A 27,547-nucleotide genomic window follows, 5' to 3' on the forward strand; every position below is an offset into this window, starting at 1 on the left:
GAACTGAAAAAATAGTATATCAAAGTGTGTAAGAAGTATTTATTTCTTTAGCTGAGCCTTTTCGACAAAAATGTCACCATATGAGCTAATGATCAATTATAAAAAAATACCGCTACTTGAGGCATATGTGTGAGCATCTTGATAATATTACGTGTATAATCATGTATGCTATTGAATTATTTTGTCCCACGTACAACCCCCAAGCAGAAAAAACAGAAAAACGGCTACATAAACGTTACTAACACCCTTAAACTTTTTTCATGGGGTGGGTGTATCACCCAACCATTTTGGCCTAGAAGAGATAGCTGACTGACTGCTGCTTCCTTAATTATTTTACATCAAAAGTTATCAGATAATAATTGTAGAGAACTAAAATCTGCAATGAAAATAAATGTTAAAATTGTTCAACGAAATAAACACATTCCAAAATTTTGCAAAATGTCACATTGCTGTAAAATTCAGACCACACGTAGTAAAAAATGGGTGTAACGAGTTGCGTTTGGTCACAATGAAGTTAGACATCAACAATAAGAAGAATACGAAGGGTAAATGGAAACAGAACAAAAATAGATAAAGAACTGAAGAATAATGATTAAACAGAATATTCAGTTGATAGAACAAACGAATAAAATCAAAAGAAATTATAATAAAATGATTATATGTAAAGAAAAATAACAAAGGTGGGACGTTTATGATGATACAATTTAAAAATTTCACGTTTTATTATAATAAATCCAAAATACTTTATACACAAACTGCATGAATGTAATTAATGTCCCTTTTTATAAAAATGCTGTACAACATTGCAGTAGGGAGCTTAATCCCCGCGGAAACAACTCAACGACAACCAGTGGCGTAACTAGCACGGGTGACACCCGGGCCGGTAATCGATGGTGTCATCCCAAATAATAAAAATATAGATAATTAAAATCATCGAAAATACGATAACCGTATGTTTTTAATAATGAAAAGATTAAGAATTATAGTTAATGAAATCGCAGTAAATAGTACTTATATAACAGTGTGTTTATTTTTTGTTTTACATTATATGAGTAAATTAAAATATTTTTTTTCTAGCTTTACTAGCAGCAAACTCTGAAATCACACTTTCTATATTTATGTATGTTTTGTGTTGCTTCATGAACGATAGTTAATAAACAGAGTTTATTTAGCCTTGTTTGCGTTATTGCTGCTCGCAAATAATTCTTGACTCATTTTAGCTTACAACTTCTCTCAAATAAAGCAACAAATGGTCATAATAAGCAATTTCAATGCAACCTTTAAGTTTCGGGGGATTCCATGAAATCCCATTCCACAATGCATTGTAAAAAAATTTACAGCTAACCATTTAGAGGCTGTAATATTGTCCGCTTGTAAATGTCTTCTGAGCCTTAGTATTTCTAGCAGGAGGTCTGCTTCTGATACCTCTTTATGGTAAAAGTCACCAAACGTTGAAACAGCTAATTTTAACTATTTACTGTTCGTGAAAAGCACGTGTGTGTGTTCAATCTGACCAAAAAATGATTTCTTTTAGTGCATCATTCCAAAAGAAAAGATAACAATGAAATGTGAAATTACACACAGTGATGACATATTTCCTCAATTTCAGCAACAACCAAAATGTTCTGCCAATACTTTGTGGAGAGTCGTTTAACAGATGCTTTGCTGTATTTAATAAGCACTTCTCAGCAGCTAGTGGAAGCAACAAAAAAAATTGCCTCAACAGTTCCGAACAATATTATACAAGATGCTTTTTGTGCAAAAGTGTACTGACCACATACCTAAATTAATTGAATGATCAATACATCCAACAAAAATTACCTTTTTGTTTTTTGCTTTAATAATAGCCTTGTACTCCTCCATGTACCTACGCCGCTCATAACAACTAAATTATTATCGTATCCCTTTTTTTTGAGGTGGGAATCTTCCAAAGACCGTCTGGGAAGGTGTCCCAGGTGTGTCGGATTTAGTCCATCACTCTTCACCGTGCCGAAACCACATACCGACTAAACGCACCCCCTCTTCCTCCAGGCGACGGGTCCGGAACTGCTCTTTCCCGAGCATGTCTGATCCGTCGACCTTACTGTTAAGTCCCCCCGGCACTTCCTGCGTGCATTCCGCGGCAACCTAGTTGTCCCGCCACACACACGCCTAACATCAAGACCGGTCGGTGCAGACGACCGTCCCGTGCAACCCTTGTGCGGGCGGAGCGACCGGAGTGCCCCCGATCTAACATGAACTAGCAAAAAGACACCAGTCGACAGTTACGAGTAACTCCAAACATTCGTGCTTTCATCATATCGTACTCACACTCATGCCCATTCATTCTAAAGTTTAAAGGAGGCAGTCAGCGAGGTTGTGTGTAAAGGTAAAAAACAAGAGAAAACAGAAAGTAAACAAAACAAAAACAATACAAAGGCAGTCAGCATGGGTCAGATATAAAAAAAAGTCCTCCCCTTACTGACTACCTCTTACGGCATGCACCACACTTGAATAATAAAATTTATTTAAAACGATAAAAATATTATCTAGATAAAATTAAATAAATAAATAGATAAAACAAGATAAAATAAATAAATAAGCAAAACGAGATAAAATCAAATAAGGCAGACAGCGCAGGATGGATGTAAAGAGTCCTCCTCCCACCGGCTGGACTCTACGACACAAAACACGTTAAAAATAAATACTTCTTCTTTCCCTTCTTCTCCTTGTTTCTGGACTTTTTTTCCTTTCTTGTGGACTTAAACCTATTGCCCCGTTGCCCCCCTGGTACATTTGGACTCTTTCTACGGCCAGTATGGGCACCGGTACAGACCCCAGCCACAACCTGTAAAGCATTGGTTAATACGATTCTGTACGCGCTGCACACCCAGATCATAGGTTTCCTCTGTGTCCTAAGAATTTATCGTATCCCTGTGAACGGCAATTCATATTATCTAAATCTAAACCAGCGATATTCAACCTTTTTTCCCCTGGGCCACATACTAGCTATTGCCACAGCTTGCCGGCCGCATAGGTGGTGTAGTATACAGGGTGTTTCATTAAGAAACGGAAATCCTTAAATGGTGTATAGAGGTCACTGAGACGGTTCTAGATATTCTACATTTATTGCCTCACCGATTTTTATAATCGAGTTACAGGGTGTTTTTATCGATTTTGTCCATGTTTGCCTGGATCCATAACTTTATAACCACCTTGTATATTTTTTAATATTTGATACAATTATGTCTCATTTAGAACTCAAACCATAGAACTACTTACTAATCAGAAGAAAAATTCAGGTCCGGATTAAAAAAATTATACTTAAATTCATTGTGACCTTGAAACAACATCCTGTATGTATGTTGAAATTTTCAAAACCCGTTTGCACATTTGAAAAGAGCACAAAGAGCTGAGTTTACAGGTTCGCTTTAATGTTTTCCGCATAAAAATTAATCACTTTAATTTTGAAATGAAATTGAAATTTTTAAGAACAGAGATTACAAAGCAGGTTTTGAAAGCACTTTTAATAATAAATTATTGAATTTAATGAATACATTCTCATTTTAACACTAATCAATACTTAGTTACTACATTGGAACGACCCACTTACTACTAATCACAACAAAAATACAGGTCCAGATTAGCAAAAAATATAAAGTGATTGTGACCTTGAAACAACACCCTGCATATTGAAATTTTCAAAACTCGTTTGCACATTTGAAAAGACCACAAAAACTAAGTTTAATGGTTCACCTTCATTTTTTGCGCAGACAATTTAACAACTCTGAGAACTCACAACAAAAATTTAGATTTAATTTCGAAATTAATGTCATTAAAATGTCTGCACAAAAAATTGAGGCGGTCAATTAAACTTTGTTTTTGTAGTCTTTTCAAATGTGCAAACTGATTTTAACAATTTTAATATACAGGGTGTTGTTTCAAGGTCACAATTATTTTATATTTTTTTGTTAATTCAAACCTGGGTTTTTCTTGTGATAAGATAGTGTCATTCCAGTATAGTATATAATTATGGATCACTTTTAAGATGAATATTTATTTATTAAATTTAGTAATTTATTATTCAAAGGGCTTTAAAAACCTGCTTTTTAATCTTAGAGTTCTTAAAAATTTCAGTATATTTAATGTCAAAATTAAAGTCATTAAATTTTGTGTGTCCAAAATTAAAGCGAACCTGTAAACTCAGTTTTTGTGCTCTATTCAAATGTGCAAAGAAATCTTGAAAATTGAAATATACAGCGTGTTGTTTCAAGGCCACAATCACTTTATATTTTTTTGTTAATCCGGATTTGGATCTTTCTTGTGATTACTAAATGGGTTGTTCCAATGTATCTAGTAAATAAGTGTTGATTATTTTTAAGGTGGGTATTTGTTCATTAACTTAAATAATATATTATTATCTAAAAGTTAATAATACCTGCTTTTTAATCCCAGAGTTCTTAAAAATTTCAATATAATTTCACAATCACGCACAAACACGCCTTAAATACAGCGGCACACTATCAAATAATTTGACAAACACGTGAAATTTGACCAATTTAATCGTCTACAGGGCCTTTTAGTGAACCTTCGGGCCGCATGAAAAACGATATAGGGCCGCATGCGGCCCGCGGGCCTCAGTTTGGGTATCACTGATCTAAACCATCAATTTTAAACTTTTTGAGAATTTCGTTACTTAGATCAATTGCTTTTTTCATCGTAACGGAAAAAATTCAAGAAATGCCTCTGACCTCGACTTTTTTCGATTTCGTGTGTTCACAAAATAATATCGAGTTGTATTTTGATTGTAAAGTGAGTAAAGTTAAATATAAATTCACGATTCATTCTTTTGTAATCGGGTGTCACCCGTTCGAGAGTGCACCCCCTCCGCCCCACCCTAGCTACGCCACTGACGACAACGACAGCGAAATTAGAGAAATTAAAATCGTGCGGTGACATTGTTTAATCGTGAATGTTTTTCTCGCTAATAATTATTTCAACCCAAAACAATTTGCAAATTGCGAAAAGCACTCGAATAAAAATGTTAGGCTATAATTTTATGTCGGTGGTGATTGCAGTGCCAATCCCAGACAAAAGTAATTTTCTCTTGATCATCGTGTTTTATAAATAGGAATAATTCAATGCAGATTTGTATTTTGTTGGTTCTACGAATTGTTTTTTAATTGGAAAAATTAGAATAAATTTCCTATTTTCTCGGTTTATAAATTTATTTATTAGTCTACTGATTATGTACTTTAGAAAAGTTGTTTTATTGTTTTGTAATGTCAATGGACTCTCAAATATGAAAAAACCACGGAGTGTTACGATTTAAAGGGGGGACTTTTTTAGAAAAGTGTGAATCAGTTCCTATGCCCTAGGGTACATTAGAATGAATTCTATGGTCTTTTCATAAATATCCATCAACAAATAAGTTGTTTAAAATTAAATGTCCTATCGATATGTCACCTTTTAAAGTAAAAAATAATTATTTTTTACAAAAATAAATTCAAAAAACCAAGTAAAGTATAACACGAAAGAACGCAATTTTGTATTTTGTCCAATAAGTTTTTTCCACGAGGATATAAGTGTAGACATTGCTTCACGAAAAAAACTTATATCCTTCCTTTTCAAAATGACGTCTGGTAGAAATCTTTAGGATTTATAGTATTTTCGATTTTATAGTAGTATTCGAGATGCGATTTTTCGCCACTCACACGTTTTTGGTAAATTTTCCCTATTTTTGCAAACATTGTTCTATAACTTTTTTCTACGCAGTGTTAGGTATATGGGATGTTACATTTAATAGAAAGAAAAATCTATTGGAAAGATACACAGATTCCCACTTAGTCAGATGAATAAACATTTGGTTATTTCATGCCAAATAGGTTTTTTTCAATTTTTAAGCAATTCTCGCACGACTTTCAGTCATTATCTTTCTTTTGACTCTTCTTAAACTCTTCCAGGGAATTCTAACCAGTATCTTCTTCGGATTTACGTGTGGTTTTCTGTTGACTGAATAGTGGAACTTTCTTGTTGTGACTGATGGACTTCTGGTTGTCTATATATTCGACCTTCTGAGCTCATTATTTCATTCTTCTTTCCTTGCATGGGATCGGCTTTTACACTAATTTTGCAAATGCCATATTCTTCCGCAAATAAAACATGTTTTGTTTTCATTTTGAGATTTTTGTTGAGGATTTTGCAGTATGCTGAAGGTCTGGGATAATATGGGTCATGGGTTCTTGGTGATCTGGGATAGACTTACTTATTTTCCTTGAACTCGTTTTTCTTTTAATTTTGGGTGAGATCTGAAAATACTTTTCGCCGCTTTATACTCCTGGGCTGAGATTAGTGCTCTATTTAGCATTTTGTGATGTAATCTATGAATGTCTGTGTATCAGTTTGGTTCCAGAAAATTTTTAGGTGCCTGAGAGTTTATACGACTAATGTAATAATCTTTTAAACTAAAAGGGAAGTTCCCTAGGTTGGCTGTATACCATATAGTTAAAAAACTCTAACAAGAAGTAAAACCACTTCTATGTAAATTGGTATATTTATTAAAACTTAAAAATCCCAATGGATTGAATAAAATATGTCCAATTCAGAACGTTTTCAGACCTATCGGTCCATCATCAGTGAATGTGCATACTTGCTAAATAGCCCCAGAACCAAACAATGGTTGAATTTAAAATTCGATTTACATTATTTAAAAATAATATTCAACAGGCTAAACGCCGATGTTACAGGATATTGCCTATGGGAACATGGTGAAACCCTACCAAAACCTCAATCAACCATCTTAGGCCAACTTTGACTATAAAGTGACTTTATAGTCAAAGTTGGCCTAAGATGGTTGATTGAGGTTTTGGTAGGGTTTCACCATGTTCCCATAGGCAATATCCTGTAACATCGGCGTTTAGCCTGTTGAATATTATTTTTAAATAATGTAAATCGAATTTTAAATTCAACCATTGTTTGGTTCTGGGGCTATTTAGCAAGTATGCACATTCACTGATGATGGACCGATAGGTCTGAAAACGTTCTGAATTGGACATATTTTATTCAATCCATTGGGATTTTTAAGTTTTAATAAATATACCAATTTACATAGAAGTGGTTTTACTTCTTGTTAGAGTTTTTTAATAATCTTTTAATATCGGCTTGAAATTCTTGCAGGCTTTCGTTACGTTTTTGATATCGAACTTTCAACTGACTTTGGAAAACCTGCTGTAGATGCTGCTGGCCATATCTTGTCTCTAAAACTTGAACGAGAGAGGTATAACTGGCTGCATCCCGGAGAAGAAATTGCAAGACTATTGCTGCCAGTCCTCAAAGAAGCGACACTACCAAGGAAGCTGCCATTTCTTTTTCATTCCAGCCACTTGCTCTAGCTGCAGCTTCGAAGTAAAAGCTTCTTTATCTTATTATCTTATTTTTTTTGTATTTGATTCAGATATTTCTAACTTAACATTATTTTTTTATTTCAGAAAAAGAACTGGATTGACGAGGGCAAATCAATTATTCTTAATCACCCTATATATAGAGTATTTTACGTATCCCACGATTCCCAAGATCTCAAAATTTTTAGTTATATAGCTAGAGATGGAGCTTCCAATGTGTTCAAATGTGCTGTATTTAAGTCTAGTAAAAAGGTATGTGCCATTTTGTTTTAAGTGTTAAATATCTATACAATGTCAGTCGGCAATTTAGAGTAAAATATACACAATAAAACCAATATTATTAGCAAAATTATAACAGCTTCTGAAATTTGGATTTAAAATGCAATCGTAACCGACACATTTTACAGTAAAACTCACAAAAATAGCAATATTATCCAAAACTAATATCAAACCATAAACTACATATTTTAAAATACTTTTTGTACCACCGTTTAATAATATGCTCATTATTGACTATTTTTGAATAGATAATAACAACCATTACTTTACCCGTGGGTAATAGTTCATTACTCACGGGCTGAAGTAACTCACGGGTCATTACTCACGGGTTGAAGTTAGATTCAAGTGGTGCATGGTACTTTAATATACTTATTATTAGCAAATAAAATTACTTAAACTTGTTTATTTAATAAAATAATCATTGTAACTTATATCAACAATTAACTTCAAAAAATGTTTAAAGGATTTTTAACTGTAACAATGGATCAGTACATTTTTTACGTCTAAATTTCAACATTTGACATTTTAGGATTGACGTTATTAAGAGATAAATATAAACAATGGGTACTAATTCCGTAAAAGGGTTTACGGATATGAAATTTATATCAATGAATTCTGTTTCACTTACTGTAGATTGTACAACAGATTTTTATTTGGAGCACCCAATTTTTTTCATGTAATTGCCTTAAAATATGTCTTATTTTTAAAAGCCACGCCATTATATTCCATGACATTAATGACAACTGTTTCCTAACAGTGTTGCCATAGTTATATAAAATATGTCTTTTTATGAAAAATAAAATCTTTCGATTTTAAATAATGTTAGTAGTTGATAATTATATTTTTCTAATAATCCAAATAAAAAAGGTCGTAAAAAGTATATTATTCTACTCGCATGTAATGTCTATTACTCACGATGATGAAGTTTAAACCAGTTGAAGTTTAAACCCACCAAATGTTTGTGTACGTTCCAATTAAACTGTTATTGTGGTACCGTTAGTTAAACACGGTGTTTTTAAAACTTTTTTGCCTCTTAGTCTTTTTTTGACAAGTCACGTTTTATCGAGATGTGGCTTCTTTTTCAAAATATACCTAAAAATGTAAATTATAAAAATAAATTTTCAGATTATTAACAGGTCTCTATAATCGTACTTAACCATATACAAATATGTGGTGGATTCGACAAATATTCAAAATATGTCGATAAACACTCGCTTGTCGAAAAAGTACTAAGAGGCAAAAAAGTTTTTAAAATCATTGTGTTTAACTAATGGTGTCACAATAATAATTTAATTGGAACGTACACAAAAGTTTGGGGGGTATAAAGGAACAAAACGCCCATAAAATTTTTATGAGGTGCACAAATTTCACTTCATTTTTTTTTAAGATGTTGCTGCCATAAGAATTCCACATGTCCATTTTCAATAAAAAAATCTCAGTTTTCGATATATGAAAAAAATCGATTTTCATTTTGTAACTTCAAAAGGCTGTAACTTTTTTTGTGTGCACTATTGTATATAGGTAAGTGAGGTTCAATCAACCTATTTTTGACCCCAGAATCTGTGGTATAATTTATGACCAATCTTTTCGGGACTGTATAATATTAATTTATATTATAATTTTATATTATTAATATTAATTTATATTATAATATTAATCTATTATTTACAAAAGAAATCTTTTACTTCTTCAGTAAGTTTTTAGCTATGGTATACAGCCAACTAAGTAGAGATGTTATTTTAAAATACTTATTTAAGCGATTTTCCAAAAAGAGTACAACGGACTGAGAGGGGTGCAATTGACAATCATGAGAGGCAATATAGCCAAAACATATAAATATCGCACAAGAAAATATGTAAAAAAGATGAATTTCCCTCAAGAGTAAAGTACCTTTATATTTCACAATATAGAAAAGTGTTATTAAGAAAAGTTGTTTGTAATTTAAAACTATGTTTCAGTATGCAATTACATCCTTCTAATTAAAATATTGTAAACAGGTACAAAGGTACTTTACCCTTGAGTCAAATTTATATTTTTACATTCCTACCTCATCTAAAGTTGATAAAATTTGATATCTTAGGGCTGCATCTTAGTTTTTATAAAGAATAACTTTTTTCGTAAAACTAATAATGAAATAGTTATCGTAATTATTATAATACATAAAAAATGATGTTAGGTAAGTATCCCTAATTTGAGAAACATTTTCAAAAAAAATTTCCAATTAGAAGAATGTGATTTCATAATTATTAGAACATAATGTTTAATTCCAAACATCTTTTCATAATAACATTTATAGATGTTGTGCAATTATAAAGGTACTTTAATTTTGAGCAAAATTCATATTTTTTGAGGTAGGGTCCTCGTAAAAAATTGATAAAATTTGATATCTGATGTTTTCATCTTAGGTTTTGGAGTTCAGACCATGCAGAGAATTTTAATTTTTTTTTTCGTAAAATAAATTATAAAAAAGTTTTTGATACGGTTCCAAATTACGCAGACACGCTGTCTCAATTGTCTCCTAATCATTTTTATAGATTTTAGTTTGTTTTACACGAATATTCGTCTGGTTTAATTAAAAGGGATAAGCCATAAATTCTATATAGAACGATCCCCTTAAATTAAAACAAGATATTATCGAGATCTCGCCTAGAAGCCAAAGGCAAACACGGGTTGAAAATCTGGAAAGGTTGGAAAGGAACGATATTCTGATAATTAATATATAAAATTTAACAACGTCTTTGTTTTGCTTTCAAAGTGCTGTAGGGATTAAAAGAAAATTCAGGTATTGGAATTGTAAATGATAGAAGAATAATTTGAAATGATATTACAGTGAAAATGTAGATTAAATATTAACTACTTGATTCCGTTGATACAATTTCATGATTTTAAAAGGTCAATTTTTATTTACTTTTTGATCACGGATTTTAATCTCAAAAACTTGATTGTTCTTATAGAATCCTAATTGACTTTCATTTGAAGGATTTCAGGACAATATCGATAATGTGTAACAACATTTAACAAAATAATAAATCAAAATTGACATCTCCTACCCCAATAATGATATTTGAGTTGATATAACAGAGCTCTACAAGAAATGGTAGCGATACCCTGCTAAGGCATTGCCTAAACTTTTACTTATTGTCTGACAAAATGAGACCATATCCGGTGAATGGTCTCAAGGCGTGATATGCCCGATACATAAAAATGGCGACCATCTTCAGTGTGACAACTACAGAAGTATAACCCTGTAAAAAACTGCTTACAAAATACTAGCAAATATTATCTACGAAAGGCTACAGGTTTATAAAGTGGCGTAATTGGAAACACCAGGCCGGATTAATTCCAGAAAAATCAACGATTGACCAAATTCATTTAATAAGGCAAATCCTCGAGAAAACAGAATTTAACATTGAAACCGATCACCTATTCGTCGACTTCAAAACCACATACGGCAGTGTCTAGAGACCAGTAATATACCAATCAATGCGTGAGTTTGGTATATCAGAAAAACTTATTGGATTAACAAAAATGACAATGTCTAACTTAAAAGTCGATGTTAGGATTCGGGGAGAAAATTCTGGAACTTTTGAGATAAATGATGGACTCCGACAAGAGAATGCCCTGGCTTGCTTCTCTTAATTTAATAGGTATTGCCTTGTAAAAGGCAGCCAAGACACACGAATTATGTCTAAGAGCTAGCAACGTTTTCGAGAAATCATTTTAAGACGGCTGATTCTTTCATATGTTGTTTCCTATGCTTCCTCGAACACCGTACCGGCCATCTGGCTGCTGATACAAGTTGCTGTACAGGTAAACACAAAATCAGGGTGATTGATTAATGTGAAAAAGCTTAGTAGATCCGCTATAGTAATAGATAGCAATATATAAAAGTTAATAACAAAAATTGTAGCCAACTTTGAGCTTCACATTACAAAATTAGTTAGAATGTTACAGGGTGTTCGATAACATAGTGGCAGACCAAACTTTTGTTTTTTTAAATGGAACACGCCATATTTTATTTTATATTCGAAATCTTCTTAACTTCCCCATCACAAAAATATAAAGGTTTGTTATGTTATACAGGGTATTTACAAAGTTATAACCAATGTTCTATGAAAATCGTAATAAGTTCAGCTCCCTGTATAAATAAAAATAAGCACAACAGCAATGGTTTATTGGTGCCATATTTTTTTGTTGATTGTCAAAATTTATAAAAATGGTTGATATTGCTAATTGTCTTTATATCGAATACAGGGTGAGTCAAAACGCAAGTACATTATGTTCACAGTAATTTTAAATAGAACACCCTAATTAATAACTTGCTCTGAAAATGAAAATATCTCGAAAACTGACAAATTTAGGCATAGGGAATATTATACAAAAATTAAAGTACGGTAATGATACTTTTCGATAGTAATATAAAATACAGGGTGTTCCGTTTAAAATTTCTGAGAAAAAAATGTACTTGCGTTTTGACTCACCCTGTATTCGATATAAGGAAAATTAGCAATATCAACAATTCTTAAAAATTTTCACAATCAACAAAAAATATGGCACCAATAAACCATCGCTGTTATGCTTTTTTTATTTATACAGGGAGCTGAACTTGTTACGATTTTCATAAAAAATTGGTTATAACTTTGTAAAAGCCCTATATAACATAACAAATCTTTATATTTTTGTGATGGGGAAGTTAAAAGGATTTCGAATATAAAATAGAATATAGGGTGTTTTATTTAAAAAAACATAAGTTTGGTCTGCCACTATGTTATCGAACACCCTGTAACAATCTAACTAATTTCGTAATGTGAAGCTGAAAGTTGGCCACAATTTTTATTATTAACTTTTATTGCTATTTATTACTATAGCGGATCTACTGAGCTTTATCACACTCATCAATCACCCTGTATATTGAATTTAAATTATTTTAGGACGAAAAATTTTTTGTCATTACTTTTTAAACCACAGAAATGTCTGCCAATTACAGTTCATATTTCTAATAATGTTTAAAAAGTAATGACAAAAAAATGTTTCGTCTTACAATAATTTTAAATTCGATATGTTTACCTGTACAAGTGTGCTGCGCAGTAATGAACGCAACCTGTATCAGTAGCCAGATGGCCCATACGGTGTTCGAGGAAGCATAGGGAACAATATATGAAAGAGTCAGCCCTCTTAAAATGATTTTTTTCCGACGTTGCTAGCTCTTGGTCGGTGGTATTTACAATTGATCGATACAAATCTTAGCATACGCTGATGACATTTATACAGGGTAGCGAAAAAGTATGGAAACAAGGTAATTTCTCGGAAACAGCTAGAACGATTTTTATAGATTTTGGTGTGTAACGGTCTTCTAATACGACCGATATTATAATGGTAATTACATTGTTGTCGAATCTTCCGTTTTTCTGTAAATCTAATGAACTTTCTTATTTCAAATGGAACACCCTGTATATTTTTGCGTTTTAACGTCCTTAAGAAATACCGATTATTTTTCATGTTATATTCCCTATACGTAAACTCCATAATTTTGGAGTTATTGCTACATTTATTAAAAAAAAAATTTAAACAAATTATAAAAATCAATTTTTTCGGCCCTGGTAGACATTATTTCAGGTTTTTTGGATCATTCGGAACAAAAAAGTCTTTTGTAATTTTCCTCTAAAGTTAATCGTTTCCGAGTTATAAACAATTTAAAACTGGAAAAAATTGAAAAATGACGATATTCAAAGTGCAAAAACATAAGTAAAAAAACTATTTTTGAAACTACGAAGTGACTAAATTCAAGCTCAAACCTTATTTTATCAGTTACCGATAAATAATTTGGTCTTATTTCATTTTAAAACATTGTTTTTTAGTTGTTAATGCAGCCCGATCGCCCGTCCTCTCATATTCGCTTCATTAACAATTTAGCATAAAACTATCAAAAATTCTTATAGGGAGCTGACACAAGAAGGTTTGACCTTGAATTTAGGTACTTCGTAATTTCAAAAAGTATTTTTTTACTTTTGTTTTTGAACCTTAAAAATCGTTATTTTTCGATTTTTTTCAGTTTTAAATTTAACTCGGAAACTATTAATTTTAGAGAAAAATTACAACAGACCTTTTTTGTTCGCAATGATCCAAAGAATCTAAAATATTGTCTACACGGGCCGAAAAAAATCGATTTTTATAATTTGTTTAAAAATGTTTTTTTAATAAATGTAGCAATAACTCCGAAATTATGGTATAGGGTTTAGGGAATATACATGAAAAATAATCAGTATTTCTAAGGGCTTTAAAACGCAAAAAATATATAGGGTGTTTCATTTGAAATAAGAAAGTTCATTAGATTTACAGAAAAACGGAGGATTTGACAACAATGTAATTAACACTATAATATCGGCCGCATTAAAACACCCTTACCCACCAAAATCTATAAAAATCGTTTTTGCGGTTTTCGATAAATTACCGTGTTTCCATACTTTTTCGCTACCCTGTATAATAGATCGAGATGTTGAGCAATATTTTCTAGCATTGGAAAAAGGGGTGAAACCGATCGGCGTAGTCATCAACGAAGACAAAAACAAAGGATGAACTCTGGTTGCCATCTTCTAACTAAAAATTAGAAGGTGGCAACAGGTCGCTAGAAATCGAACAAATAGCGACGAATCTTGATGCCACTTAATGTGGCAGTTCTTTAGATCCCTATTGACACAGAAGATTAAGAAGCAGGATGAAAATCAGAATAATAAATTTCCATTTTGATTTTCACTTTTTTGAAAAGCAGCGATTTTCACAGATATACCGAAATTGTAAAATCTAAATTATATTTTTTAAGTTATATCTACTGTATGCTTTTTTTCATGAGCATTTTTCAGTGCGTCATAAATGATAGAAAAAAAAAGGTAAGTCCGTGATAATATACATTTTAGTGACATGACATGTTAGTTAAATCTGACAGTTGTCACATTATATTTGCAATTTGGCATAAAAACAAATCAATTGGGTTTATTGCATTTATAAAATGGTATTTTCTTTGATTTGTATAGTCTTATAAATTGTACAGATTATATTCGTAGATATATTATATAATTCGTAAATAATTTTTTTTTTCGATTATAGCGCCATCTATTGACAACTAGAATAAATGTTATAAATGTCACCGATGAAATGTAATGACCGACGTGCGTTTTTTCTGTCACATACAATTTAATGCGTTAGAATGAAATCGAAAAACTGTGGCACTGAAAGATGCTCATGAGAAAAAGAATACATTGATCATTTGAACACTTGTTCAATTTTATGAGACTGTGCTTCATCTGCATGAGTTTTTTTTGCTTAAGAAAATATAAAACATATTCTTCTTCTTTTTCTTCTTCTTCTTCTTGTTCTTCTTCTATTTCTTCTTCTTTATAAGCCATTCTGCTTGTCGGCGTTGGCGAATTGATACCTCTATGGAATATTGTCACTCCGTATTTTGAGTGGTCCGAGGGTGGGTCCGAGTGGTGAGTAGTCCGATATTTTTTCTGTCGATTGGTGATTTATCTCTTGCTATTTTGTCCACACGAGACTCCCCCATTCTGCTTATGTGGTTATTCCATTCTTTTTTCTATTTAGGGTCCATTTGATTATACACTACGTTACGTTTTCTTCTAATGTCTCACTACTCTTATGATCTCTCACCCTATTTCCGGTAATTTCTCTCAGTACTCTCATCTCTGTCTGTTTTTAGTAATCTTTGTGTGTTGTGTTGACATATTTCTGATGCATATGTCATTATTGGTCTTACACTGGCTTTATAAATTCTTGACTTCATCTCAGTGTTAATATGTCAGATTGGTCATACAGGGTGAGTCATGAGGAACTGTACATACTCCTACATCGTATGGAGGCCTCTATGGGGAATAATATACGACCATTAAAAAGTGTCTGCTCCCATTGTTTATTAATATACAGAGCGAGTTGTTTATTTTTACAGAAATTTGTATTCGTCATAATTTTTGAACGGTAAGATCGAGGTGTCTCTTGTTTTGGTCAATTGTTACACTATTACCAATCAATCAACTGATTTATTCAAACTAGAAAAAAATCAGGTCCGGCTTTAAAAAATTAGTGTTCGTTTTGGTCTTAGAAAAATTTCACCCCCTATACGGTTTTTGAAAACTCTAATAATAATTTTACAAATAAGACAAATAGGCAATTAAAATGGCATATTTATTTTTTTCCCCACACGATTACTTAATTTTTTATAAAAAAATCAAATTTGGCTATGAAAGTTTGGTAAAGTGAACCATAAATTAAAAAAAATAACTTTTATTACAAAAATTCTTTTTTTTTAACAAATGTTTAATTCATAAGTTACCACCCAATCAACTGATTTATTCAAAGTAGAAAAAAACCAGGCCCGGATTTAAAAAATTAACTCGTTTTGGTCTTTTAGGGTGAAAAAATTGTACCCTGTATATGGTTTGTGAAAACTCTAATAAGAATTTTACAAATTACACAAATAGGCAATTACAATGGCATATTTATTTTTTTTTCCACGCGATTACTTAATTTTTAATAAAAAATCAAATTTGACTATGAATTAAAACTTCGGTGAAGTGAACCATAGATTAAAAAAAAACTATTTTTTTTGCAAAATCTATTTTTTTTGACAAATATTTAATTTATATATATGTATTAATACTTCCACAGCTTGTGTTATACGTTGTAAATGATAAAACCTTTTTAGCTAATTTCCAGAATTTCAAAAGGAAGAGGTTATTTTGAATAATACTAAAACATCGCCCTGAATAGTATTTGTTTAGTGATTCATAGGTATTTATTATAATGTCGTTTTATTGAATTCTTAGAGTTTTATTTCAAAAGGCAAAATACAGTAAATTTATTTTTTAAATTAACGAAAAGAAAATACATATTATGTAGAACATTGAACATAAACGGATTTATTTGCATGTTTAAGTAAATTTAACAATGTGTCTGTGTGTACAACAATTGTATGCTTAGATACATAAAAGAACTTAAGAAACAAATGAAACAATAAAACACATTTTTTTGGAGATTTATAGCAGATTTTCGAAATGAAATCCATCTTTGTCGGACCATCAACTGTCTAGACCTCCTTAGAGTTAAGGGATCATTTCTAATAATGTTACAAGAATCAATAATTTTATCAATTACTTAGTTCTTGTCGCGTATTGATATTTTCTCGATAAACCATTTCTTTTAATCGACCCCATAGGGAGTAGTCGACAGGGTTAACATCAGGTGATCTAGGTGGTCATGCCATGCACGAGGCCCTCCGCGCCCTATCCACCTATTTCCATAAGTTACATGAAGATGTTGACGAACAGCAACTGAAAAATGTGGTGATGCCCCATCGTGCATAAAGTACATAATACATAGTATTAATACATGGTGAGAAGGTAGTGATGCAAAAAACGACTGGAAAAATATTTCTTTTTATTTTAGTTTAATTTTGGTTTACTTGTTTATCTCTTTTTGACAAACAAATATTATACAGGATGCTGTGTTATTTAGTATTATTTGGATTACTCATTAGTTTTGGACCAGATAACAGCAAAACTACAGGATAACATTCCATGGTGCTTAATGTATCCTGATGATGTCGTGTTAGTAGGAAATAGTGAAAGGAGGCAAGCTCTGGAGGAAAAAGGTTTAAAACTTAGTAGGACAATAACAGAGTATTTGGAATGTTCATTTAAATATGGAGTTACTACAAATAAAATGGTATCTTTGGATGGTGAACTGATTGTAAAAAGCAATAGTTTTAAGTACCTGGGATCGGTATTACAGAGTAATGGAGAAATAGATGGAGATACATGCAGTAGAATTAGGGCTGGATGGATGAAGTGGAAAGAAGCGAGTGGTGTGTTGTGTGACAGAAAAATTCCAATGAAGCTGAAGGGAAAATTCTATAAAACAGCCATAAGACCGGCTATGATGTACGGAACTGAATGTTGTGAAGTGAAGAAAACAGATGAACAACGAATGCATGTGGCGGAAATGAGAATGCTTAGATGGATGAGTGGAGTGACAAAGAAGGATAAAATTAGAAATGAGTATATTAGGGGAAGTCTAGGTGTGGCACCAATTGATGCCAAAATGAAAGAGCATAGGTTAAGATGGTTTGGTCATGTTCAACGTCGAGACGTTAATCACCCAATACGAAGAATAGCTGAAGTGCAGATTCCTGGAAGGAGTAGGAGAGGAAGACCAAAGAAGACCTGGGGGGAGACGATAAGGCAGGACATCTTGTTAAAGGGGATCGACATTGATATGACCCAAGATAGAATTGTGTGGAGAAATGCAATTAGGGAAGCCGACCCCGCATAGGGATAAGGTAAAGAGAATTATGATGATGTGTTAGTATTACTCAAAACAACTTGTTCCTTTTAAAATTCTGGAAATGGGCTAAAAAGGTTGTGTTATTTAAAACGTATAGTACGAGCAGTGGTAGTATTATTACTTATAAATTAAATATTTGTTCAAAAAAAATTAATTTTTGTAATAAAAGTTAATTTTTTTAAATCTTTGGTTCACTTCACCAAACTTTTAATTAATTGTCAAATTTGAGTTTTTTTTATAAAAAATTAAGTAATAGTGTGGGAAAAAATAATAATGCCATTTTATTTACCTATTTGTCTAATTTGTAAAATTCTTATTATAATTTTCAAAAACCGTATACAGGAGGAAATTTTTTTCTAAGACCAAAACGAACTAATTTTTTAAAGCCGGACCTGATTTTTTTCTAATTTGAATAAATCCTTTGATTGGGTGGTAAAAGTGTAACGATTGACCAAAATAAGAGACACATCGATTTTACCGTTCAAAAATTATGACGAATACAAATTTCTGTAAAAATTAACAACTCGCCCTGTATATTATTAAACAATGGGAGCAGACACTTTTTAATGGTCATTTGTTATTCCCCATAGAGGCCTGCATACGAGGTAGGAGTATGTACAGTTCCTCATGACTCACCCTGTATAGTATTATTAAGTCATTCTGCCGGTCTATTTGCTCTTTCTACTTGATTCCAGTTCGCCATAGCTGGACACTGTAATTCGAAGGTATATTTGCATTACTTGTTCAATATTGATATCATCCATTTCTATTTTACATCTGATTGGTTCTTTGCTGGTTACTATAGCCCAATAAATGACCGTTTTGGAGTGTAATTTCCAGGGGCAACTCCGAATTGCATGAAAATTTGGATTTAGGTTCTACTTACCCTCCACTTGTAATGTGTGCCGTTGGTTGCTTTTACTTGGGGGATGACATTTACCGCTTGTCGGGGGGTGAAAAACGCGTGTTTAAAATAAGGCCGGAAATGGATATATTGACTTATTTTAAGCAGCTTTTGTTATATAAAGTTTTTTACGTAAGTCAATATTTTTTGAGTTATTCGCGATTTAAAATGTTGATTTTTCGACGAAAAAACTACGTTTTCAGACCGTTTTTCCCAAATAACTCAAAAAGTAAATATTTTATTGAAAAAAATATTTTTAGCAAAAGTGTAGCCTATAAAAAAAAACGAAAAAAATGGTGTACCAGTAAGTCCACAAATTGAGTAGAAGCAGAGTTGTAACTCATGAAAAATACGTTCTTATTCGTCTAATTCCAAATCGAATAATTCAACGCGAAATCGCCGAAGAAATAAGCGTTTTTCGGGAAAACCTTATTAATATTTTTAAAGTATCGAAAAAAGGCTTATTATTTGTTTTTTACAAAAGTTTACAGCATCAAAAATAAACGAGTTACACTGAAAAAAAAGTTGGCCCCTTTTTTTTTGGTAAAAAAAAATCGTGAAAACCTCCCTCTATTTAGCATCCTAAATGAAATTAATCGTTTGGCTTTACCATCTATTTTAACTGTATGTGTATTGTTTATATGATTTGTAAGTTTGATTGGTTTGAAGTGCTTATTTTTGAAAACATTTGCTTTTATAGTAAAAAAAAAATTACTAAAAATTTTTGAAAAATTTCATTTTTTCAAATTAACTTAAAAAGTATTAGTCATAAGAGAAATCTTAAAGAGTAAAAAGATGTAGGTTTTGCTATTTAAATATGATAGTTTCATTTTGTTTCTCCGTAAGACAAAAATTGGTTAAGATATGGCTTTTCAAAATTTGCATACGCTCGTGATTAGTGACCCATTCAAGCTTTCTCAATTATAACTCTTTCAAAAATAAACACTTTAAACCGGTGAGACTGACAGATCATATAAAAAATAGATAGGTAAGTAAATTGTTTGTAAAGCGGTAGCGATTTATTTCATTTGGGGAGCTAAACACTTCGAAATTTTCATGATTTTTACAAAAAAAAAGAGGGCCAACTTTATTTTGAGCGTAACTCGCTTATTTTTAATGCTAAAACTTTTGTTCAACAATTAAAACAAAGCTTTTTATAAACACTTTAAAAAAGTTTAAATGGGTTTTCCCGAAAAGTGCTTAATTTTTCGGTGATTTCTTGAAATCTTGAAATATTCGATTTGGAATTAGACGAATAAGAACGTATTTTTCGTGAGCTACAACTTTGTTTTTATTTGATTGATAGACTTTACTGATACACCATTTTTTTTGGGTTTTTTATAAGCTAGACTTTTGTTAGGGATATTTTTTTGATAAAATATTTACTTTTCGAGTTATTGGCGAAAAACCGTCTGAAAACGTAGTTTTTTGTCGAAACATCAACATTTGCAATGGCAAATAACTCGAAAAGTATTGACTTAAGTAAAAAACTCTATAGAACGAAAGTTGCTTAAAATCAGTCATGTTATCCATTTTTGATCTTATCTTGAACGTATGTTTTTTCACCCCCGAGAAGGGGTGACTGTCACCCCCCAAGTAAAAGCAACCAACGGCACAATTTCAACTTTGAAGTGGAGAGTAAGTAGAACATAAAATCCAAATTTTCATGCAATTCGGAGTTGCCCCTGAAAATTACACGGTTTCGCCGAATTTCCCGTTCATTTACTGGGCTACTATTGTTTTCATTTTCTGAGATGAGATTATCATATTAAATTCTTTTGCTCTTCTGTTAAATCTGTGGACTAATCTTTGCATACTGTCTTCATATTGGGCTATCAATATTGCATCGTCTGCGTTACAGAGTATTATTTTTCTTTGTTTTCCATTATGTATCATCTTTATTTACTGAGGGGATTAACATTGATATGACCCAAGATAGAATTATGTGGAGAAATGCAATTAGGGAAGCCGACCCCGCATAGGGATAAGGCAAAAAGAATGATAATGATGACTTTTGATTATTTCATCCATGATTATACTGAAGAGCCTAGGGCTCTTTGAGTCCCTCTGTCTTATTCCGCTGCCTATGTCTATAAATTCTCTAAGTTGTCCATCTATTCTGACTGCCATTTTCTTGCTTTGGGAGTTTCAGCTGTTTCCAATGGTTTTTTATGATATTTGGGGATCTTCTCTATTAGGCAGAAGATGGATTACATGTTTGAGTCTTACTCTGCCAAATGCTTTCTTCAAGTCAATCAGACACAGAAATGCTGATCTATTATACTCCAGGACTCTAATGATTTCTCAGTAATTTGTTAATTTGCGAATATTGTACCTGTACACGATCTTCCGGTACAAATTCCTGTTGTTCATCATCCTATCATCCGATTCATTAGTTCTTGTAAAATTTTAGTTGTAAGTTTTAAAGTAGTATGTATTTAAGAAGTTACCTCTGTAGCTTTCTGGTTGCTTTTATATCCTTTTTGAAAAGTAAAATGAATTCGCTCGTTATCCCCGTTCGTCATTCTTCCGGTATTTTATAATTTTGTTAATTGATATTTTTACTTGTTCGGTCATCTCTCTCGACAATATTTCAGTAATTCGTTTGGCATACCGTCTTTACCTGCAGCATTTCTGTTCTTAGGCTTTTCAAGTGATTTTCAAACATGAGATAATTTAATATAAAGGACATAATTTAAGTTTAATATAAAAAATAAATTTTAATGAAATATTTTCAAAATATCTCGCATTTATTTCAATTCCAATTTATATTCCTTAAGCAATTTCCCCAAAAAACATTCCACGCTTTATAAAACTTTCTGTTTTCGGTATAAAGACGACAAATTTATAAGATTTAATATAGAAAGACGAATGCTTCACTTTCATTGTGTGCTCATAAAATAATGGGATGCCACGTGCAAATTGAAAATGAAAAACAATCTAAATTGGCTTGTGGAAAGATATCGGGTCTGTATAAAACGGGTTTTTTACTTTCATATTCCTAAACAAATCGGCTAAAATTAAAATATTCTAAATTTTAATACAAATATCCACAGAGGCAAATTTTAAAATCATACAAACATAATAGGGCAGTCAACGAGAGCAAGAACAGGGTATTACCTCCGAATTCTATCCTACTGCATGGATTTTAATGAAATTTTAGGAATAGCCTGAAAATATCTCCTTATTCAAAGTCTACCCTATGCCGATGTGTGCTTTTGTCTTGGAGGCGGTTCCCAACCCTTCTCGGGGGTGGAAAATTTTTTGGTTAAACAACTACGGAAGTTGCTAGAGAACCTAATTCTAAGCAAAAACTGTTCTATAATTTTTTTTCGAAAACTCAATACTTTTTGAGTTATTCGTGGTTGAAAATTGGCCATTTTCATTGAAATATAACACCTTTTCAAACGGTTTTTTGCGAATACCTTAAAAACAATGCATTTAACTAAAAAAATTATATAATACATTTTTGTAGCTCATAAAAAACAAAGAGATTCGTTCCTTCTTCAATCTTCTAGTTATAACACAAAAAGAGATATGGTAGGTAAAAAGAGTTTGTTTTTTTGTGCATGCTCAAATCAGTGTATTCAACTTGAAATAACAGAGAAACGGTCGATTTTAGGTGTGTTGGAAATCCCATAAAGTTGGTTTGATTGTTTAAATAGTTCGAAATCATATCCCTTTTTCCGCTACCCCTGTGTTCCTCTTTCTTATCGATATCGCGGTAAGGAATGTGAGATCGCTGGAACGGGTACCCACTTGAACCCGAGTTTCTTCCCCCATGGCATAAGAAAAACACATGAGATGATTCGAGACCAGAAAACTGTGTGCACACAACGTTGTTCGTTCGTTCCCTAGTGTTTCGCATTCGACAAGTAAGTGGTTTTAATTACCTATATTATTTATCCTTTGTTTCCATTGTTTCGTTTTGAATTATTTACCAATCAGATTGATTTCAATATGTGTATTTACTTGTGCCTATTGAGAAAGTCCATTTTCTTCCTATATTAGAGCTATCAGAAGGGATAAAGAGATTATAAGCAGGTGTTGTAATTATAGTTTGATTGCTTGTTTTGATTTTATTAATTGTTTCGTTCAATACCTGCTAGTAACCATACAAGGTGTATAATGCTACCAATACATTTTATTGTGCTTGAAAGGTCCTTTCAAATAAGCAATATTAAATGTCCATTACATTTAAACTAAGCGAGATATGCTGCAAAAATTGATGACTAACGAATTTTAAGAAAAAAATTGAGAAGTATATTTAACCCCTCATCCATAAGAATTTAAATGCATCGGTTTCCTTTTACAATACATTTTACTACAGTGTTATTTTTATGTTCAAAAAGTAGAGCGGGTTTAAAATGAATGGTTTTTGAAAAAAAAAAGATCAAATTATAGAGCGCATATTTAAATATTCCTAAAAATCTGCCTTTTTCTCCATGTAACTTGAAAATGATAAGAGTTACTGTTTTAAAAAATAAAATCAAAATGTTTAGCTAGAAGAAACCTACATTTTTGTAGGGCATCTTTTTTTGGCATCTCGTATCATTTTCGAGTTACATGGAGAAATAGGAAGATTTTTAAGAAAATTTAAAAATGCGCTCAATAATTTAATCTTATTTTTTTCAAAAACCATTCATTTTAAACCCGCCCAACTTTTTGAACATAAAAATAACACTATAGTAAAATGTATTGTAGAAGGAAAACGATGCATTTAAATTCTTCTGGATGAGGGGTTAAATAAACTTCTCATTTCTTTCTTAAAATACGTTAGCCGTCAAATTTTTTACAGTTTATCTCGCATAGTTTGAATGTAATCGACATTTAATATTGCTTATTTTAAAGGTCTTTTCAAGCACAACAAAAGTTATTGGTCGCATTATACACCTAAAATCGACCGTTTCTCTGTTATTTCAAGTTAAATACACTGATTTGAGCATGCACCAAGAAAACAAGTTTTTTCACTTACCATATCTCTTTTTGTGTTATAACTAGAAGATTAATAAAGGAAAGAATCTCTTTGATATTTTATAAGCTATAAAAATGTTTTATATGGTTTTTTTAGCTAGATGCATAGTTTTTAAGGTATTCGCAAAAAACCTTTTGAAAGGTGTTATGTTTCAATGAAAATGGCCAATTTTCAACCAGGAATAACTCAAAAAGTATTGAGTTTTCGAAAATAAATTATGAAACAGTTTTTGCTTAGTATTAGGTTCTCTAGCAACTTCCTTAGTTATTTAAGCAAAAAATTTTCCACCCCCGAGAAGGGGTGGGAACCGCCCCCAAGACAAAAGCACACATCGGCATAGGGTAGACTTTGTTTCTTGGGCTATTCCCTACTTACTGTAAAAATATCAAGTAAATCGATATAGTAGGATGGAATTTGGAGTCACATACCCTCATTGACTGCCCTATAATATTATATACATGTCCCAGTGTTCCTGTATTTGTATTTTCTTCCATTTTTTCTTCAGATGATTTTTCTTTTTTTGCAGTCATCATCATCAATGGTGCGGCAGTCCTATAAAAGAGCCTCGACGTTCTAAAGTCTATTACGCCAGTCAGTTCTATTCATTGCCAACTGTTGTCAGTTTGCTGCGTCTATTTTTCTACCATCTTTATCTACATCATCCTTCCATCTGAGTTTTGGCCTACCCCTATTCCTACTTCCCACAGGTTGTAACCTAAGGATTCTTGGATCTTGTTAGATGTCCTACCTATCTTAGTCCTCCTATTTTTATAAGAGATACTACGTTTTTACCAACAAATATATGTTTATATCTGTGGTATATCTCGTACAGTGGTGTTAAAAAGTCCTGCATCACCTTACCAAATACGCGGTCTGTCGTCGATTTTTCGTTGTTTAGCATACTTCTTAATTACTCTAATTACTGTAGATTGATTGCATTTACTGCGGATGCTATTTCACGACTAGATTTGTCGTTTTTATGGTGAAAAATAATTTCAAAACGCTTTTTGTTCGATAATTTAGTTTGTTTTGGTTTAAGGACCTACTCTTTACAACCCAATAGGTACCCATAACGCTCGAGTAACTGCAAATTTGGCATACGATCCTCCCCTACTATAAATAAAAGGCTTCGGACCACAGTCTTTCAAAACTGAAAAAAAAAATTTTGGTTAAATATAAATTACACATAACCTACTCGTGATATTAAAAAAATGCGTAAAAATAAATACAAATGTGATCATAATAGTTATTTACGAAACAGTTCGTGAAGTATTCTTTTTACGAACGCACGCGATGTTTAGAGCACGAGCAACAGCGGTGCGAGTGCTATACATCGCGTAATTTCGCAAAAAGTACTTCACGCACAGTTTCATACAACATTTTATCTAGAATAAACAAATAAAAAAAACTGTAACTCTTCCTCACTGGAATTCATTTCTATTCTACAATTTTTAAAACTTTGACATTTAAAAATTCTAACTTCTTTCAAACCACAAAACTGTCAAAATTTTTGTCGTAATTTATTGCTGACAATGTCATCACCATGACAACGCGAAAGTTAAGGATATTTGATTATATGAAAGTGTGCCAAAAACAGTGCGAAAAAGTAAATCCCATTTAAAATACATTGTTACTTCACGCACACTTTAAACACTTCACGCACTGCTATCTACAATGACAGTTTTCACAAACTAAAAAATTATACATACTATGAGATAGCGTAGATAAAATGAATTATATCTATACCTTTAAATTAAATATATCTATATGTAACCATAATTCAATTATATGCAAAAACTTCTATCGTTAAATGTAAATAGTAATGACTCATTAAAAACTAACTGCCTTAATAATTCAAAAGTTGTTGCACTATGAAGAACACTCATGATAAGAACGCGGCATTCAGAGGTCGACACAAAATCCAAGGATGCAGTGTCCTCAGGTATGTGATTATCGACAGAGGCAGAGAACGGTACTATGGAAATGGATGAAATGGATTTTTAAATGCAGGCTCAAAGATTAGCCGTACAAAAAACCCTTTAAAACAGAAAAAGATTTTTATCATTATTTAAATGAATTAAGAGAATTTATTAGACTTACCACAAACTGCGGGTTTTTTCACTAATACAACTCTATAGCCGATGCCGCACTGCAGGATGCTAGATGGTCGCTTGGAGGGTGGATTTTAAAGGTGGATGGTGGAGGGGCGCTGCATCCTGGACGCAGTGAAAGAGTGAAATAAAGTCAGAAGTCAGTATCCAACTGACTGCTGAGGCATCGTTTGGTTTATTTGTTACGTTACATTTGGTTTGTTTTTTAGCATATCGTCCTATTAGAGGTAAAACTCACTAACTACACTTTTCAGAAAGTTTTAATGCAACTGCAAAGAATAAATAAAACAGATATTTTAAGCCATGTTTCGTCAAATAGTGGGTCTGCTGGGTTTATTGCCCTTCTTTTATACACAGCACTTATTACGCTTTCCTCCATAGCCAGGCTACCCGGATGCGGATGGAATAATGGAATATCAAACACGACTGATTTGGGTGGATAGACGCCTGGTGAACCACCGGATGGTTAGAAGGTAGTGGGAGGCCACTGCGGCTACCGTCGTTTTGTTATTCGTGGTATAAGTATAAGTAGCTGGATGGTCGCCAAGCAGGTATCTACCATCCACCATCCTACCAAACTTCCTGCAGTGCGGCATCGGCTTATAGGTCTGGATCCCGCGTATGAAAAAAAAGTTGATTAATAGCAAGCTGAAAATTTGTTAATAGCTTAAGGGTGTCTAGTCGAATAAACTTTGATATATGGGAACACTGAAACAGGGGTAGTTTTAATTGTGGAACAGGTTAAAAATTTGGAACGGTCACTGCACGAAAACGGCACATTTATTTTGTCCGACAGAACAGACTTAAACTCTCCGAACAGAGATTAAACTCTCATGAAAAAATCAGACTGCTATTTATTACCTGTCATAATTCCTGTCATTTGACATATTCTACATGTTCCACTCATTAAAACGCCCATTTGGTGATAAATAGCAGTCTGATTTTTGCATGAGAGTTTAATCTCTGTTCGAAGAGTTTAAGTCTGTTCTGTCGGACAAAATAAATGTGCCGTTTTCGTGCTGTGACCGTTCCAAATTTTTAACCTGTTCCACAATTAAAACTACCCCTGTTCCAGTGTTCACACATATCAAAGTTTATTCGACTAGACACCCTTAAGCTATGAACAAATTTTCAGCTTGCTATTAATCAACTTTTTTTTCATACGCGGGATCCAGACCTATTATAAGTTAACGTCGTGATTCATCTTGGCAACAGTTTCAAACTTATTTATTAAATGATTACAATAAGGATACTGCGATAAAGCAACTGCAGCAACATTTCTTTTCTTATTTTCTGCTAAGGTTAGGGAATTTAATTTAATTTGAATCTCTTTGATACTTCGTACATTACGTAAACTGACTATATTAGGTTGTTTTACAAAGGTTTTAGCGATTTTTGTAGAAAATGTATGCAACAGAAAAACTAATCAATATCCAAAGTGAAAAAAATCTGCATTAGTCAATGAATATTCTACTCTTTGATGTTTTGGATGTTGTGTGTAGCTCCTGTTTAATGACAGGCTTATCTCTGGAATATTTGAAGTGTT

The 27,547-nt window shown here is 32.3% G+C and overlaps 1 protein-coding gene across 2 annotated transcripts in view; it reads left to right on the forward strand.

Annotated features, from left to right (window-relative positions):
* Positions 1-27,547, forward strand: part of LOC126889986 (dystrophin-like protein 1) — a 549,346-nt gene that overhangs the window by 339,707 nt on the left and 182,092 nt on the right. For both annotated transcript variants that reach the window (XM_050658783.1, XM_050658782.1), the window contains exon 6: positions 7,467-7,631. In XM_050658783.1, coding sequence (XP_050514740.1) covers positions 7,467-7,631 — 165 coding nt within the window. The remainder of the gene's footprint in view (positions 1-7,466; positions 7,632-27,547) is intronic.

Source organism: Diabrotica virgifera, chromosome 8 (genome assembly GCF_917563875.1).
Source record: "Diabrotica virgifera virgifera chromosome 8, PGI_DIABVI_V3a".
NCBI lineage: Eukaryota > Metazoa > Arthropoda > Insecta > Coleoptera > Chrysomelidae > Diabrotica > Diabrotica virgifera.